The sequence below is a fragment of the Nyctereutes procyonoides genome, unplaced genomic scaffold (genome assembly GCF_905146905.1).
Source record: "Nyctereutes procyonoides isolate TBG_1078 unplaced genomic scaffold, NYPRO_anot_genome, whole genome shotgun sequence".
In the NCBI taxonomy this organism is placed as follows: Eukaryota; Metazoa; Chordata; class Mammalia; order Carnivora; family Canidae; genus Nyctereutes; species Nyctereutes procyonoides.
This window is the reverse complement of record NW_026575141.1, coordinates 5,588,639-5,604,201: the sequence shown is the minus strand read 5'-3', so window position 1 is coordinate 5,604,201 and position 15,563 is coordinate 5,588,639. Positions and strand designations below refer to the sequence as shown.

At 54.8% G+C, this 15,563-nt stretch overlaps 1 protein-coding gene across 2 annotated transcripts; it reads right to left on the bottom strand.

Annotated features, from left to right (window-relative positions):
• On the bottom strand, window positions 1–8,980 carry PRRT4 (proline rich transmembrane protein 4). 2 transcript variants are annotated; one of them, XM_055307477.1, is made up of 4 exons: window positions 8,126–8,980; window positions 7,936–8,040; window positions 7,463–7,582; window positions 1–2,351 (listed from the first exon to the last, which is right to left on the bottom strand). In XM_055307477.1, the coding sequence occupies exons 1-4, from the start codon at window positions 8,775–8,777 to the stop codon at window positions 520–522; spliced, it is 2,709 nt and encodes a 902-aa protein (XP_055163452.1). In that variant the 5' UTR covers window positions 8,778–8,980; the 3' UTR covers window positions 1–519. The 2 variants fall into 2 exon arrangements, with proteins under 2 accessions (XP_055163452.1, XP_055163453.1); XM_055307478.1 differs by having other exon boundaries at window positions 1–1,084.
• Between the last annotated feature and the right edge of the window lie 6,583 nt (window positions 8,981–15,563).

The following is a 15,563-nucleotide window of genomic DNA, read 5'->3' as shown; positions in this document are numbered from 1 at the left end:
GCGCTCACCTCCCACCCAACTGCTGTAGAGTCTCCTCGATGGGCCATGGATCCTTCTATGGGGGACCCTTCTATGGGGAAGGACCCTGTGGAGGACAGGGAGTCTCACTCACACAGTAATGGGATTCCTGGGCATGGCAGAGGTGGGTGTGGGGACTGAAGCCAGTCTGAGGGTCCTCTGAGGACAGCCCCTCTCACTCAGCACCAGAATGGGGAGTGGTGGTCAGGAGTGGAGCACCTTGGAACTTTATTGCTGGTGAATGCCAAGGAAAGTGGGACCCCTGCCAGCCTAGCATTGCAGCTGAGGGATCCGCACCTAGGGCTCCAGAGGAGGTGGCACTGACTCCCAATCAACAAAACCTGGCTGCTGACCCACCCACCCAGGGACCCCTGGATGGGGAAGGAAGCAGGGGGAGGTATCTGAGCCAGGCAGGATTGGGGAAGGGTTACAGTGTGCAGGTCTCGGGCAGAGCAGGCGTCAGGAGGGGGCATAGGCTGGGGCAGCCAGGGGGCTGCCTCTTCACAGGTCTATGGTGTCACTGCCCACACTCAGCTCATCGATCTGTCGGCAGGCATCCAGGAACTGCTCCTGCAGCAAAGCCTCTGCGGCCTGGAGCTCAGGAGTGGGCTCTGGGGAGTCACGGGAGGGTGGGGACAGAGCCTGGTAGGAGCCTGAGCCCGGGAGGCTAGGGCTGCGCCCTGAGGGCCGCGGTGGACTGAGGACACAGACCAGTGGACAGCGTGGAGGCCTGTCCGGGCTGGAGCACAGCAGCATGGACGAGCTGTCCCGCGAAAGTCCGCACAGTGAGCCAGAAGAGGCGCTGCTGCCTGCGGGCCAGGCCCCGGGAGAGGGCAGCTCGTGGGGCGCAGAGGAGCCAGGGGCCTCCTCAGACCTCCCACTGGGCCCAGCCCGCGTCTTCGCCCCCAGCGAGGTGGTGCGGTAGAGGCCGAGCCCAGGCAGGGCTTCCCCGAAGGCAGGGCCCTGGAAGAGGCCGGGCGTGAGCAGGGCCTCGCTGCAGAGGGCCTCCTCAATGCTGCGCCGCAGGTTGATTGGGGAGGGCGGGCGGAAGTCCACGGTGTAATCGCTGCAGGGGGAGGAGGCCGGAGAAGGGGCCGGGTTTCCCGCCGCCCCTGCCCCTTCGAAGCCCCGGCAGCCGCCTCCCTGGAGTAGGAGATCGGGGCCTGGCCCAGCCAGGGCGCACAGCTGCAGCAGCTCCGCGTCGCCACGGGCGATGGCGCCACCCAGGGGCTCCTTGTCTGGAGGCCCGGTGACCCAGCCCCCGGGCAGCAGCGGGGCCGCGTGGCCCGGGGACAAGCGGAAGAGCTTGGCCCAGCAGCGCGGCGGCACACGGGGACTGCTGAGCGCCGGGTAGAGGCCCAGCAGCGCCAACGGGAGCGCGACGCCCACCTCGCCCAAGCGCAGGCCTAGCTGGAAGGCCCACCAGGGCCAGGGTCCCTCCAGGCCAGGCTGGCCGCCATAGCCCAAGGCGTGCAGCACCTCGTAGCCCTGCAGGGCTCCACTCAGCAGCCCGAAAGTGCCCGCCACCGGGGCCGTGCGGGCCGCGCGCCGCCAGGACTCGCGCGGGGCGAAGGGGCTGCGCGCCTGCGGGACGGGGGTGGCGCCCTTGAAACCAGACCCTCCCAGGGGCGCTCCGGCCCGCCGCCGCCGGCCGCCCCAGCAGGACAGCGCCAGCAGGAGCCCGGAGAGGAGGGCGGCGAGGAAGGCGTGCAGCCCGCGGGAGGCCAGCCGCAGGGGCCGCAGCGGGCGGTGGGCGGCGCTCCCCACGGCGGCGGCGGCCGCCAGCCCCAGCCCCAGGAGCAGCAGCGTGGCCAGCCCGGCGGGACACCGCGGCGCGCGCGGGCGGGCCAGCAGCAGGCAGGCCAGGCCCAGGCCGGCGGCCAGGCAGGGCAGCGGCAGGTCCTGCAGCAGCAGCCAGGCGAGCGGGGGCAGCCGGTCGCGGTGGCCGTAGGCGTCGTAGAAGAGCGGGAAGGCCCGCGTGGTCCCGGCCGACAGCAGGAGCAGGTCCAGCAGCGCCAGGCAGGGGGCGCCGGGCGGGCAGCGCCAGGGCAAGAGGGCTAGGGCCAGCAGCGCCAGCAGGGCCACCAGGCCGAAAAGCGCGCCTACCCCGTACACGTGGGCCTCCCAGGCCAGCCCCCAGCGAGCTCTGGCCTCCGCCCAGTCGGCCTCCAGGGTCAGGAAGAAGAGGGGTAGCGGGGCCACAGGAGGCTGCCCCTCGGTTTCAGGCAGTCCTCCAATGCTGCAGGACCCTGACCCGCACTCTGGCTCCACCGAAGGCTTCCCAAGGCTGGCAGGAGAGGCTTCATCCAGGCCAGAGGTGGAGATGGTGGGGTCTGCGGGCAAAGAACGTTTGTGTGAGGCAATTGTGCAGCCCTCCCCTTCACTTCCCCACGGTCAGTAGCCTGTATGCCAGTCAGAGCCTTCATAACATCTAGGACACATTTGTCTTAAATATGGGATTCACCTGGTCTCTCAGCCCCTTGCCTTCTGCCGGCCTTCAAACTCCATCAAACTCCTCAGTAATTTCAGCTCTCATCCCTCGAGGCATCCCTGACCCACCCTTAGCTATCTGCTTTGTTCATTTCCCTTCATCGCTCTGAGGTTCTACTGAAGAGGGTTTTTTCTTAAGAGGCCACAGAATTTTACAACTGGAAGGAACTGGAGAAGGCCCCTCTAGTTCAATCCTCCCACCAGAAAGAAAGCTTCTTAAGAACAAAGATTTTTGCTCTGCTCACATCTGAATCTCCACGCCTAAAATGGTGCCTGGCTCAGAGGAGGCTCCGAGCAGATACTCGTTGAGTAAATGAATCCCCTTATTTTCCCAGTGAAAACACTGAGGCCCTACAGAGAGACAAAGTGACTTGTCCAAGGTCACAAGTTGGCAGAGCTGCCACTAGAATCCAGCTCTGAGCATTGGTCTGAGACACTTCTCATGGTTCCAGACCTTTTTCATAATGCTAGTTTGCTTATCTCTTATTCTGTAACCCTGACTCCCAACTCCCACCTTGGTGGTAGGAGAAGCTTCCCCTGCCCTTTTTCATCTGGACCCCTTGCCCCCTGTCTCTTTAGGTAAAGCCCCTCTGCATACATGTGCATACATGCAGTGGGGGTAGAGGTAAGACACTCCTGACCCCAGCATCTGAGGAGAACACAATCTTTCCTATTCACTGGCCTTCCTGTCTGCCACACCCCCAGCCTTTAGCTTACCCATGGCCATGGTCCCCGTGCTGACTCAGTCACTCAGTCATTTGTCTAAGGCTCTTAAGGTGCATGCCCCTTTAGTTCTCAATTCACTGTACAGAAGGTGACATTGGAATGGACTCCCCTGGGTCTCAAGGCTACCCTTGAATTCCCAGGAAGGAACCACTGGGGAGAGCATAGTGGGATAAGATGCCATCTTAGTGAGTGAGCCCCTTGAGTGCTCTAGGATTTGCTAACTTAGGCCCCCCAGCCCCATTCTGTGCTCCAACACCTTCCTCACATCCCTCGGGGAAAGTAAAGTCAAAGGGCACTTGGGGTGGCTCAGTCAGCTGAGTGCCTGACTCTTGGTTTTGGCTTGGGTCACGATCTCGGGGTCATGGGATTGAGCTTCTTGCTCAGTGAGGAATCTGCTTAAGACAGTCTCTCCCTCTGCCCTCCTCCATGCATGCTTGCTCCCTCTCTCTCCCTCTCTCTCTTGAAAATAAATAAATGAATATTTTTAAAAGGGGGGGGGAGGAGTCAAGGAAGAGAGGATGAGGAACAAGATCCCTAATTTACTTTCTTGGAGCCAGAAAAGAGCTAGAAAGAGTCCAAGGATTCTTCCCCTGGCCAGGCAGCAAAGGAAGATGTTTCAGGCTGAACCTCTCCCTACTCCACCTAGCAAGCTCAGCAGAACTGCAGCTGCAAACAAGTATGGAGGGAGGAAGATGGTGGTGAAGGATGGAGACACCCTGGGGAGGATGCGGAGGTGCACAGGAGGCAGATGTACAATGAGGAAGGGAGGGTCTCCTGACAGGCAGACTCCTGCCCCAACTGCCTGGCCATGCTCCCGCCTTGCCTCAGCTGTACAATACAGGAAGACCCCAGGTGCATGCCCAGCTAGTGCCAGTTCACACTGGGAATGTGCAAAACAGCCATCCCAAGAACAAGGAAAAGGAGTGAGGGGGGCAGAAAGGGGCTCAGGAGAGAGAGGGGGGAAGACAGAAATCAGACAACTGGGGAGAGCAGAGAGGGAGCAGCCAAAAATTTAAATATACACAGCTCGCTGCCTACTGCGAACAGCAGCATGTGCCCTGGTCCCCGTTCCATCACATTCCTCAAGTCTGAAATGGGAAGAGTACCTACTGCATAAGGCTGTTAGGAGGATAAATGGATGATGTGTCCAAAGCTCTTCAGAGAGCCTGGTGCATAATAAGCATTCGATATGTGATTGTTGTTGGTATCATCATTATCAGCTAATGTTTATCACCCATCAATCATCAGTTTGTGTTCATGTGAGTGTGACTATTCCTGGCCTCAAACTAGTTCTTGATTTAACCAACAAAAGTCTGTTGTCTCTTAGCATATCCTTAGTCAAATGAGTGAACATCAACACATTATTTCACTTTGTGAACCCTATTTAAAAAACATCATTTGGATGGACTAACCACCCCTGAACACCTAATGAAGACACACAGCCATGAGTTTAGTAAGGATCATTTGGCTGGGATGGCTTGTTGATCAGGAGTGGGTATCAATCTGACATTAGCAGCATCAAATATTTGTACCCCCTCCATCAACCTCATTCCTTTGTCCCCTCAGATGCTCTTGCCCAACCCACTTCTGCAAAGTGGATGAGTTTGCTTGGCTTTTCCCCCACTTTGGCAGGCTCTGCAGAAAGGCAATGGGACCGTGCCCAGGAACTCCACAGCCTGAGCCAGACAGACTGCCACCCCTCACAGCCTCCTCTTTGCTCACTGAGCAGACAAGTTGCAGCTATCAGAGATCTGGTCTACCTTACCTTCTTCCAGCTCCATTTCTTACCTGAGGGTCACAAGACACATTATCTCTCACCTCTTTCCCCAAGCACTATGGCAACTAGAGCAAATTTTTAACATTTCTAAGCCAGAAAAAAAAAATTAAAACCAGAAAATAGACAAAGTAGACCTCAGGCACAACTCAGGTCTCGGAGGGGGCAGTTCTGAAGTAGGAGCATTGCTTTCTGGGGGGAGGCAGGCATGCCCTGTGTACCCAGGGCTGGCCATGTTGTGAGTGTAAACAGGCAGAGAAGACCCAGCTTCTGCCTTGGAAGAATCCGCTTGACCTCATCCCATCTCCCTACTTGAGGCTTCCCCAGAAGGAGTCCTCAGTCTCCCCAAGAAGAGCCCAGATGATAGTGAGTTCCTAGGATCCCTCTCTTGAGCAGCCTTCTCTTACAAGGTGGTCCCACTCTGGGCCTGTGGCCCCTCTTGACCTCAGGGGCAAGAAAGGAGATAGGATGTCAATGTTAGTAATTGGTGAGGTCACAGCTGGCTGGGGAGGAGTCAGGGAGGGGGGCCTGCTAGATTTCTGGAAAGTCAGGCCTGATTATCTACCAGCTGCCCAGATCAAAGGCCTGGGAAGCCACTCTCCCAGTAGAAGTTATAGCCCATTCAGCTGCCTGGCCCCATTCCTCTCCCAACCCCCACCTCTAGGATCCTGGAAGATTGATCCTCTTTGTCAGGGTAACAGATATTCAAAATATTTAACAACTGTAAATGCCACAGATGGCAGCCAATCAGAACAGACATCAGCCCTGGTGGTCAGGGAGTGGAGGGGAGTGCTCAGGGGGTGAAGGCCAGTGGGTACTTCTCAACTGGTTTCAAAGTCTTTCAATATGTTAATAACCTGCACAACTTCTCCTGGAGTATACCAGCTGAATACTAGCTCTGTCCAAGGTGAAAGGAACCTAATGCAAGAGAAGAGAAGCCCTAGAATCAAAGCTTAACCACACCTAGGTTAGAAAGACCCTAGAGGAGACACACAGAGCCTCACTTTGTCCCCTAAGTGCTTAACACTACTCCCTACACACGCTGCTGGCTTGAGCAAGGCCCTTGACCTCACCAAGAAGCCTCTGGCCCTCCTGGGTTTATCTGAGAGAAATAACCAGGAAGAGGCTGAGTTTCTGCAACCATCAGTGAGAGGGGGGAGGAGGTAGGGCAGCAAGCTGGGCTTCCTCTGATACTGTCCAGACTCATTAAACCTGCCTGGCCAGCACTGTCACCCAGGCTGACAGACCGCCAGCCAACATCCTTCCCCTGGGGCCACAGAGCCTGCCCCTTCCCACCCTACAGCAGACCCTGCCACTGCTACACACTAGGCTGGATGGGGAGGGATCAGCAGCCCCCCCCTCCCCAATCCCCGCAGACCCAAAAGTGCAGCGACTGATGGGGAGTGAGCCAGAGTCAGTTTCTGTGTTAAGTCTAGAACTGGAAGAAGCTAGAGGAGCTGGTTCCCACTGTGAAGTGGCCAAGAGGATTCACAGCAACAGGAAAGGCTTTGCAGAACTAAAGCTGGGCCTGGAGGTCCCTCTCCATGGCTCCCTGGGCCTCCCCTCCCACAGCCTCTCCCTGAGTGTGCACTCTGCCATGTGGGTTGTGATGTCCATCACATCTCGGGGCCAAGGGTGCAGTGCTCCAGCAGGAGGGTCTGGAAGTGTATTTGGGATGCAGGAGGGAAAAAACCACGATTAACAGCTACTCTTTAATAAACTTCAACTTCATGCCCAGCCTCTTGCCAAGAGCTTGTGTTATCTGGAACCTTCACAATAACAAAATAGGTGCTATCATTAAACCCTAGATATATGAGAAAATTCAGGGTCAGAGAGGTTCAATAACTTGCCCAAGGTCACCCAGCCAGTTAGGAAGTGAGCTGGGATTCTGAACCAAGTCTCAAGATTCCAGAGCCCCTACTCTTTCCTCTGCACCACCAGCTTGTCTATGTGCATATTCTGAAGCGTTCCCTTGAATAAGGGTGGCATCTATCTCCTCACAGTCTTCTCTTCCACATCTTCCCATGAGGGGCCCAGCTCTGCTCAGGTTGACAACATGTCATGTCATATCACACAGCAAAGGCGAGAGCCCCAAGGTTGGAGTAGGGGGTGGAGAGGCAGGCCAGGCAGGCTGGCGTGAAGGGTGGAGTTGGTACCGAGACTGTGGGAACCATGAAGGAGCTCCTGTATCTGTCTGCCTCTGATACATCTGTCTACATCCTGCTCTGCCTGGGATGACAAAACTCCCAGAGGACCATTACTTAACTCTGTGTGGGACTATCCCCAGCAACACTGGTTCTCAGACCGTTAATAGATATCTCCACGGTGACGAAGGAGAGAATGGTGATGATGACTATGATGACATTGAAATAAAAAAGTCCCAGAACGCAGATGAGTGGCTAGCATGCAGTAAGTGCTAAATAAATGTCATGTTCAAGTGAATTGGACACTTACCTACTGATGCTGTTGCCATCGTGGCAGAGTTTAGGGAAGCGGCTGGGTCCAACGGGCCTGAGCTTGGGAGCTTTCTCTCCAGGGGGATGGGGGGTGGGGACAGAGTGGTGCCAAAGAACCCTGCAAAGGGAGCATGTAGGGTTCAAGTGCCATCCTACCAGCCAGCCTTGGCTTCTGGGACTTTGGAGAAAATCCTGTCCTTCCCCCAGAGCTTATGCTAAGGGAGCCATTATATACCAAACAGGAATTGTAGCCACATGTACCCTTGGAGGTAAGCTACTAGGACCGAACCAAACTCCATATGGCAAACAGGGCATTTCCCCTACGGGAGCAGTGGCCCGTGTCCCAGGCCCTAGGAGAAGCAACAAAGAGTCAAAAAAAGGGGGGGGGGTGTTGCTGATTAGGCCCAAAGCACAGTGCCTGGCACGTAGAAGTATTCCCTAAGTGTTGGTTGCAATGAAATAAACACTCACCTGGAGAATCTGAAACCTGAGAGGCAGAGCTTGGGGATGGAGTTGGGCCTAAGGGGCTTGGGCCTGAGAGGTTCCGCAGTGGGGACAGAGTAGTGCCAAAGAACCCTGCAAAAGGAGCCCAGGCTGAAGCTTCCTCCTACCTGCCAGGCTTTGCAGCAGGGGCTCTCCTCCAGATGGGGTGGGTACTCACCAAAGGGTCCCAGGCGCCCGGCAATCTCTGCCAGACTGGCCCGCAGGCTGGGCAGCAGGGGCAGCGTTCGATGCCCCAGTGTGGGGGCCGCACCTGCTCTCAGCGCCATGTCAAACTTCAGCTCCAGCTCGCTCTGGCGGAGCCTGGGAGCACTGGATGGAGGTGCCGTAGCTGTCAGAGCAGTGTTCCAGGTCACGGTGCCCATCCTGGGCTGATAGGGAGCAGTGGGCCGGTCAGTGGGCCCAGAGATGGGGGATGTGGACTCTGGAGACAGGGAGGAGGTCCAGGGAGTAGAGCTGCCTTCAGCAGATCCCCACTCTGGGGGGGAGTTCCCAAGGGAGCCCACTAGCAGTTCCCAAAAGGGATCAGTCCTCAGCCCACTGGCCACCTCTTCCTCAGGCTCCCGGCTGGGCCCAGAAGAGAGCGGCTGGGTCTCTGTGACAGGGAGCGCCCAGGCAGCAGCAGGTCCCCGAAGGTGGAATTTGAAGTTAAGTCCCAGGTTGAGAGACAGCATAGAGGCCTCACTCTGAGGTGGTGGGGTCAGAGTGGTGAGAGGGACACCTGTGACGGAGGAGGCGGGCTGGGGCCCCACTGGAACAGCAAGCAGGACCCAGCAGAACAGCCCCAGCCCCAGACAGCTATGCCCTGCCATGGCCCCACCTGGCCTCGGGTGGCCTCAGTGGGCAGGGGCTCAGTTCTTCAGCACCTTTTGAACTTGAAGGTCCTGGAGAGAGGAGAGGTGCGCTATGAGCCCTGGCTGCCTGAGACCAGATGCCCCCTGAGAGAGGCTGCTGGTCACAGAGAAGCAGGTGGTGGGGGGCAGGATGCAAAGGGCTCTGCCCAAGGAGAGTTGCCAGCTACTTCCTCCATTCAGGCCCCAGAACAGATCTCTCTCCTGTGGGTTCCCCCCCCTCCCCCTAAAGCCCTGCTCCCCTACCAGACTGCGCTCTGATGGCAACCAGCTGCCCTCATCCTCACCTGATAGCTGATTCCCAGACTCAGATCCCTTTCCTCCCTCTCTCCTGTCCTCCAGTCCACTCTCAGATATTTATTGAGGCCTACTATGTGCCAAGCCCCCTTCTGCTAATACAATTGGGAACAAGCAAACCCTCACAGAGGAGTCTCAACCTGCTTCCATGCCCACCTGGGGCCCTAAGCTAAGGTGTTGGCACTGTCTCTCACTCAGAGCCCAGAGAACACGGGGCCCTGGGAGGGGCAAAGCCCAGGGCTGGATGATCTGGCGAGCTGGGGAAGGCAGCCAGGCTCCCGCCAGAGAAGCAGGGGGCCCTGGTCTGGCAGAAGCGATCCCTTCAGCCTGTCCCCTCTTTCGAGGGGCTTGGCCTGCTCCCTTTCCCTTAACCCTAGAAGTGTTTGGGGGAGGGGCACCTTGGCCGGCTCTGGCTTCCCGGGGAAGATGGCCAGGCGGGCAAGGCGGGCAAGCCGGGCAAGGGGCTGCTGCAGTGGAGTCCGACCTTCCTCCCAACACCCCCTCCACGCACACACATCTGGTGGGGGAAGGGGAGGGTACGCCAGGGACACACGTGCACCCGGCACCCTTACATCACACACATGGCCACACCTAGCTCCCGTGACACACTCACCCACTCACCCTGCACACACACGTGTACACGCACACACACACCCGATTCTGCCGAATGCCCTCCCTGTTACACGGGTTCAGACCCAAGCTCCATGAGCTCCCAACCTTCCCTCTCTCCACACACACACACACACACACACACACACGCCCCTCGCAGACACGCACAGCATATACAGTCACACAGAGAGGCACGCACACATCCACACACTCCGTACAGACATCACACACCTCGTCCCTCCACACACCCACCCGCTCGCCCGCCCGCCGGCGCCGGCTCTCCTCGCCCTCTCCCCCTGCCCGGACCCGCCGACCTGCTCCTCCGGCTCCCTCCCGCAGGCGGGTCTCCGCTGCCGAGTCCCCCGAGGACCGGAGGTCGCGGCGGCCCGGGCGCCCAGCCGCTCCACGCTGCGCCGAGTCTCGCCGGTCCTCTGGGTCGCGCCCGACGCCCCTCGGCACGTCCCGGCGACCGCGGCTACGCCGCCACGCTGCCCCCGGTGTGGCCCGGCCCGCGGCCCGCAGCGCTGTCCCCCGGGCCCGCCCGGTCCGGCTCGCCGCCCCGCGCTCCCTCCCCGCGGCGCCGCCTCCAGGCTGCGAGCCCCGCTCCCCGGCAGAGCCGCCCGCGCCGGGCTCCGCGGCAGCCGCGCTCTGACCGCCCGCCCGCCCTCCTCCCGCCCGCCTCCCTCGCGCGCGCCCTCCCTCCCGCCCGCCCGCCCGCTCCCCTCCCCGCCCCGCCCCCGCCCCCGCCCCCCGCCCGGGCCGCCACGCGGGCGCGCACCGCAGCGCCCAGCGCCGCCGCCTCTGTGCCCCGCGCCCCGACGCGCGCTCGTCCACCGCGCGCCGCCACTCGGCCGCGGGGGCGGGCATGTCGCTCGCAGCCCCGCGCCGACGGCCGCGCTCTCCCCGGCGGCCCACCGCACGCAGCCGCGCGCCCGGCTTCCCCGGGGAACACTCGGCCGCGGGCCGGAGCCCCGCGCGCGCCCACGGCAGCCTGCCCCGGGCCGGCACCCAGGCAAGAACCACCCCTGCGCGTATAAGCCGTGAGTGGAGGTGTGATGTCTCGTCAATCCTCACCGCAAGCCTGTGGGTGTCCCCATTTCATAGGCAGGTAAATTAAGGCTCAGAAAAGTATCGAAGTTGCCCATTACACAGATTCCGCAGCTTGGCAGAGACTGTGCTCTATCTGCTGCCCTCTCCACACCCGGGTGGCTTTCAACAGTTGTACTGCTACACGGGAGTGCCTGCAGCACTTGACAGGTGAACTGCAGAATGCCAATTGGTGCGTAACTTTTTTTTTTTTTTTTTTTTTTGGCTAAAACTGATCTCTCAAAAATACTCAGAGTTTCAGAAATGTCTGCCAGGAAGAATGAATGGTGAGCCTAAGCTGCCTGTGAGAGGTGGATTAAAAGGCATTTCCAATGACAGAGGAGAAGAGAACAGCGAAATCAAAGAGTGTGCAGCTTCAAGAATATAAGAGAGCCCAGGCCAAGGCTAACCCAGTGTTAAAGATGACAAACGAGCAGGGTGGTCACTGTGGATACTTTATGGACCCTGTTAGGGTGTCCTAGTGACTGATTTCAGTAGTTCCAGCTCGTTTGTGTTATCTTCAGTCTCTAAATCCCTTCAACTGTTCCTCCAAAAATGCTAGTATTTAAAAGTATCAGGAGAACATAAAACAGGAGATTCCCTGTAACACATAAAGCTGTCCCTCAAAATCAGACATCCTATTGTATGCCAAGCATTGTGCTAAATACTTTAGGAATATCCTCTCTTACTCTTTCATCACAAGCCACAGAGAGAAAAATTACTGTCACTGCGTTATGGCCTTGGATGTGACTCTGGCCCCCTTTCCATTTCCCCCTCTCTTGCTGAGTTCTAAGGTTGGGGGGTGCTGCTCATTGAGTTACTGAGGGCAAGTTCTGTCTCAGTCAGAGAGCTCACAGTCATAAAGCGATGCCCTGGGTAGGTGCTCAGTGAATATCAGCTAAGTGAATAACAATAATAATAATAATAATAATAATAATAATAATAATAATAATAATTATGGGCTCCACGTGGGCAATGAGTTGCCCACAGAAAGGTGTCTAGGACTCACCCTTTTTTTTTTTTTTTTAATCACAGAATTCCTTCAACCAGGCAACCAACTGACTTCCTCTCCAGGGAATGTCAGTGATGAAGTCTGGTTTTATTCTGGGTCCCTAAACAAAACATTGCAAAGGGCATTCCCTGGATGCACCCTCTGGGATTACTATAGGATCCCTCTTCCAGTAGGGAATTCCCCCAAATCCATTAGGGGCTTCCTGAAGGCTACATACTGGGATCCAGCCTCTGGTTTTCTTTCATATACTTAGTAAAAGTTATCCTGCTAGAGACATTTCCCTTGAATCCTCCTCATAGAAAGGTTCATTTCCTGCTAATCGTGTTCACTTAAAGACTTCTAAATGGAAAGACAGAAATAAACATACCCCAGTACATTAAAACAGCAATCTTCCATGACCAAGTAGGGTTATTCCCAGGAATTATATTTTAAAAAATATATTGAAAAGGGAAGTTAGGGTTCTGGGTTAAGATGGTGATTAAATGCATATATCTAATTTCAGTCCCTCCCAAAACCCCACTAAAACTTCAATAAAGAGATTTTTAAATCACGAGATAAATCCTCAGGGATGGAAAGAACAGGAAAACAGACAACAGCCACAGAATTTTTGAAGCAGGATGGCAGACAGCCATATGGTTACTGACTTATCAGCCCTGAGGAAAAAGACATCTCAGCTGGCAGTGGGGAAAATGGAGAGCCAATTTGATTTACATTGCAAGGTTCTCAGAAGACACAGAAACTGGCAAGCTAAGGTCCCTCTGGAGCTGTGGAATAGGTTTGCTAAAGTAAGGGCCAGGATGGAAAAGCAGTTAGATCCCTGGACCTTCCCTAACTCCAAGCCAGTGGGCTTCAAGTCCCTTGCCTATCCCAGCCAGGGTCTGGAAGATTTTCTCTGAAGGAAGGTAAGATAGAGGGTATATGGATTGGAGAAGCTTTGAACGCCGTTGTGAACCGAGATGCCATACTGAAAATACTGGAAACCAGGAGATTAAGAGACCAGAGGCCCCTAGCCTTCTCCTACTGTTGGGCTCCCAAAGAGCTGGGAGTAGGACCTTTGCCCTTTAGGCAGAAAACTGGAAGACTCTACACTGGGGTATTTCACTAGCCCGAGGAAAGACCTAAAGATACTGACATAGAGGTTTCCTTCCAAACAACCCAACTAGATCACCCTACAGTGGTGAATCCAGCCTGTGAATTGGCTCAGGGTTTTTGACTAGCCCTCTCACCCTCCACAACCTTAATCATGGCCAAAGATTACCAGACATCCAGGAAATTTTCAACGCAAATTGAGAAAACAAACAATAAGAAAAGTCACTTGCAGGAAACAGTTTATACAGAGAGAGAAGCAAGTGTTTAAAAAGGTGTTTTTTACATGACAGGGATGTCCACTCTCACTACTCCTATTCCACATAGTACTAGCACAGCAAATATCGTTCTCAATGGGGAAACACTGTTTATTAAATTGTTAATATTAGAGAGATAAGACAGTGCATCCATAAAACAAGAGCAAGATGCTATACAAAGGGACAACCAGAACATAGCAACAGCAAGAATTAATGTCTTGAAAAATAAAATCATGACAGCAGAAACAAAACATCAGTAAAAAGATGGGAAAATAAAGCTGATTAAATCCCCTAGGAAATAAAGCAACCATACTAACAAAATATAGAAGACAAAAGATAAAAACATTTGAGGACAGCTGCATGAGTTCAACACTAAATTAAAAGAAGCTCCAATAAGAAAGAAAGAACCAAAGAAAAGAAAGAAAGGAAGGAAGAAAGAAAATAAAAAGAAAGAAAGAAAGAAATCCTCACTGAACTAATTTGAGGAAATTTTCCAGAACAGAAGGACATGAGTTGTCAGATCATTAAAAGCGTGTCCACTAGGACCCAGCACTTTAGACAACAACAAACTCACATCAAGGCAAATTAAAGAAAAGTGTCTAGAATTTTCCAAAACCAAGTAACATACAAAGGATTAGGTACCAGAAAGGCTTTGGATTTCTCAACAGCAACAACAGAAGTCAAAAGCAATGCTTTCAAAATGCTGAAGAAAATGTACCTTCAAACTAGAATCCATACCCCTCCAAGCTATCAGTCAGGTCAAAAGATAGGATATATCCATTTCCAGATGTATAAAATTTCAAAATATCTACCTCCCTTGCACAGTTTCTGGAAAAGGTACTAGAGAAAGTATTTTAGCAAAACCAGGAAGTAAACCAAGAAAGCCGAAAACGTGGGGTGCAAAACAGAGGAGATCCACAGGAGAGAGGCAAAAGGGCTGCCTTGGAAGACAGTGAAGGGGGACCCCAAGATGTCAGCTGTGCACCATGTGTAGAGGGATGCCACTTCAGATTGGAGCCTGGGGACTAAGTCAGAAGACACATTGACAGCTGTCATCACCAAGATTTTTGATGCCAGTGTACCTCCTTTGGAACCGCAGGTTGGAATTGTCTAGGTGAGCCTGCCCCAATTCTTACATGTACTTGACCTTGTCTTGACCACTTGCAATAAAGCTACTGTCCTCCCCTCTGGGCCCCTCTGCCTGCTAGGGAGGTGTTCCCCTTTGCCATATTCCTGGGAGGAGATAGGAGCGAGCTCGGAAGCAGAGAGCATAGAGCTCCGAGGGACGGTGGACACCCCAGCCTCACTGCAGTGGGCTCTGAATTTCCTAGGACTCCCTTGTGACCTTGCTCACAGACATTTCCAGAAAAGGTTCTTGTAAATTTTCAGAGTAGCTAAAGCCACCCAAGAGCCAGGGGCTCTGCTCAGCCAGCATCCCTTCTCCAGGAAGTCTCCGCCAAGTATGAGACCATCCTTTTCTTTCTCAGTTAGATTATCCTTGCTCCTCAGCCTTGTTTGGGAATGCACACAAATGGGGTGAAACCTTACATAGAAGCTCTGTGGGGCAGTCCTCCCCGGGGAGGTCAGGGCATCCTCCCAGCATCCAGAAGGCCAGTGCCTGCAGGTGATGAAGAAAAATGGAAGTGGGCCAGAAGCAGAGTAGTAAGGGGAAGGAGGCCTGAGGAACAGACATGGGGACCAAGGAGCCCTACCTTGCTCTGATCTCCTGTCCTTTGTCCTTCCTGCTGCTGGCTCCTAGGGTGGGGGGCGCTGGGGTAGGCTAGCCAAGGGTCCCTCCAGTGAATCCCTGCATTTCATCTCTTTGTGTCTTTAGTTCTTGGGGTTTAGGGTGGATAGGGCAGAGGTCAGGGAGGTCTTTGGCACAGGTTATTTTGTAATTAAAAAAAAAAACCTCGCTTTAATCTTTTGACAATGACAGCTGTTCCCAAGTGTCTGCTTGGTGGGTTTCTATCTCCCTGGTTCTGCAGCCCTTAGACTTAAGTCACACCTTATCATTTTCCAGCATATCAGATTCCTCATTTGTAAATTGGGGGTAATAATCATCCTCGCTTCATAGACTTACTGAGACCACTAAATTAATTAGGATGTATGAAGTGCTTTGAACACAGAAATACCATAAAAGTGTTTACTACCATGTTACTATGTTATGGTTCCAGGTGTGACAAAGCACTGCAGGGAATAGAGGAGATGGTGAAGTTGGGGGGCAGTGGACAGAAGTGATTGGTGGGGGCTAGGGGAACAGGAGCATGGTGGGGACAAGTGGGGGACAAGAGTGGCTAGGGGAAGAGGATTCCTACCAGCGGCTAGCCAGCAGGTAGAGGTAAAGAGGTTGGGGCTGGTAGGAGCTGCGATGCCATCTGCAAGGTTGATCTGTTTAAG

Excerpts from the sequence above, each read along its gene's own strand:
- PRRT4 (XM_055307477.1), bottom strand. The coding sequence starts at position 8,777 with ATGGCAGGGCATAGCTGTCTGGGGCTGGGGCTGTTCTGCTGGGTCCTG. Across the intron at positions 8,041-8,125 it reads CGGGCGCCTGGGACCCTTTG|GGTTCTTTGGCACTACTCTG; the intron begins GTGAGTACCCAC and ends CTCCTTTTGCAG. Across the intron at positions 2,352-7,462 it reads GATGGCAACAGCATCAGTAG|ACCCCACCATCTCCACCTCT; the intron begins GTAAGTGTCCAA and ends CTTTGCCCGCAG.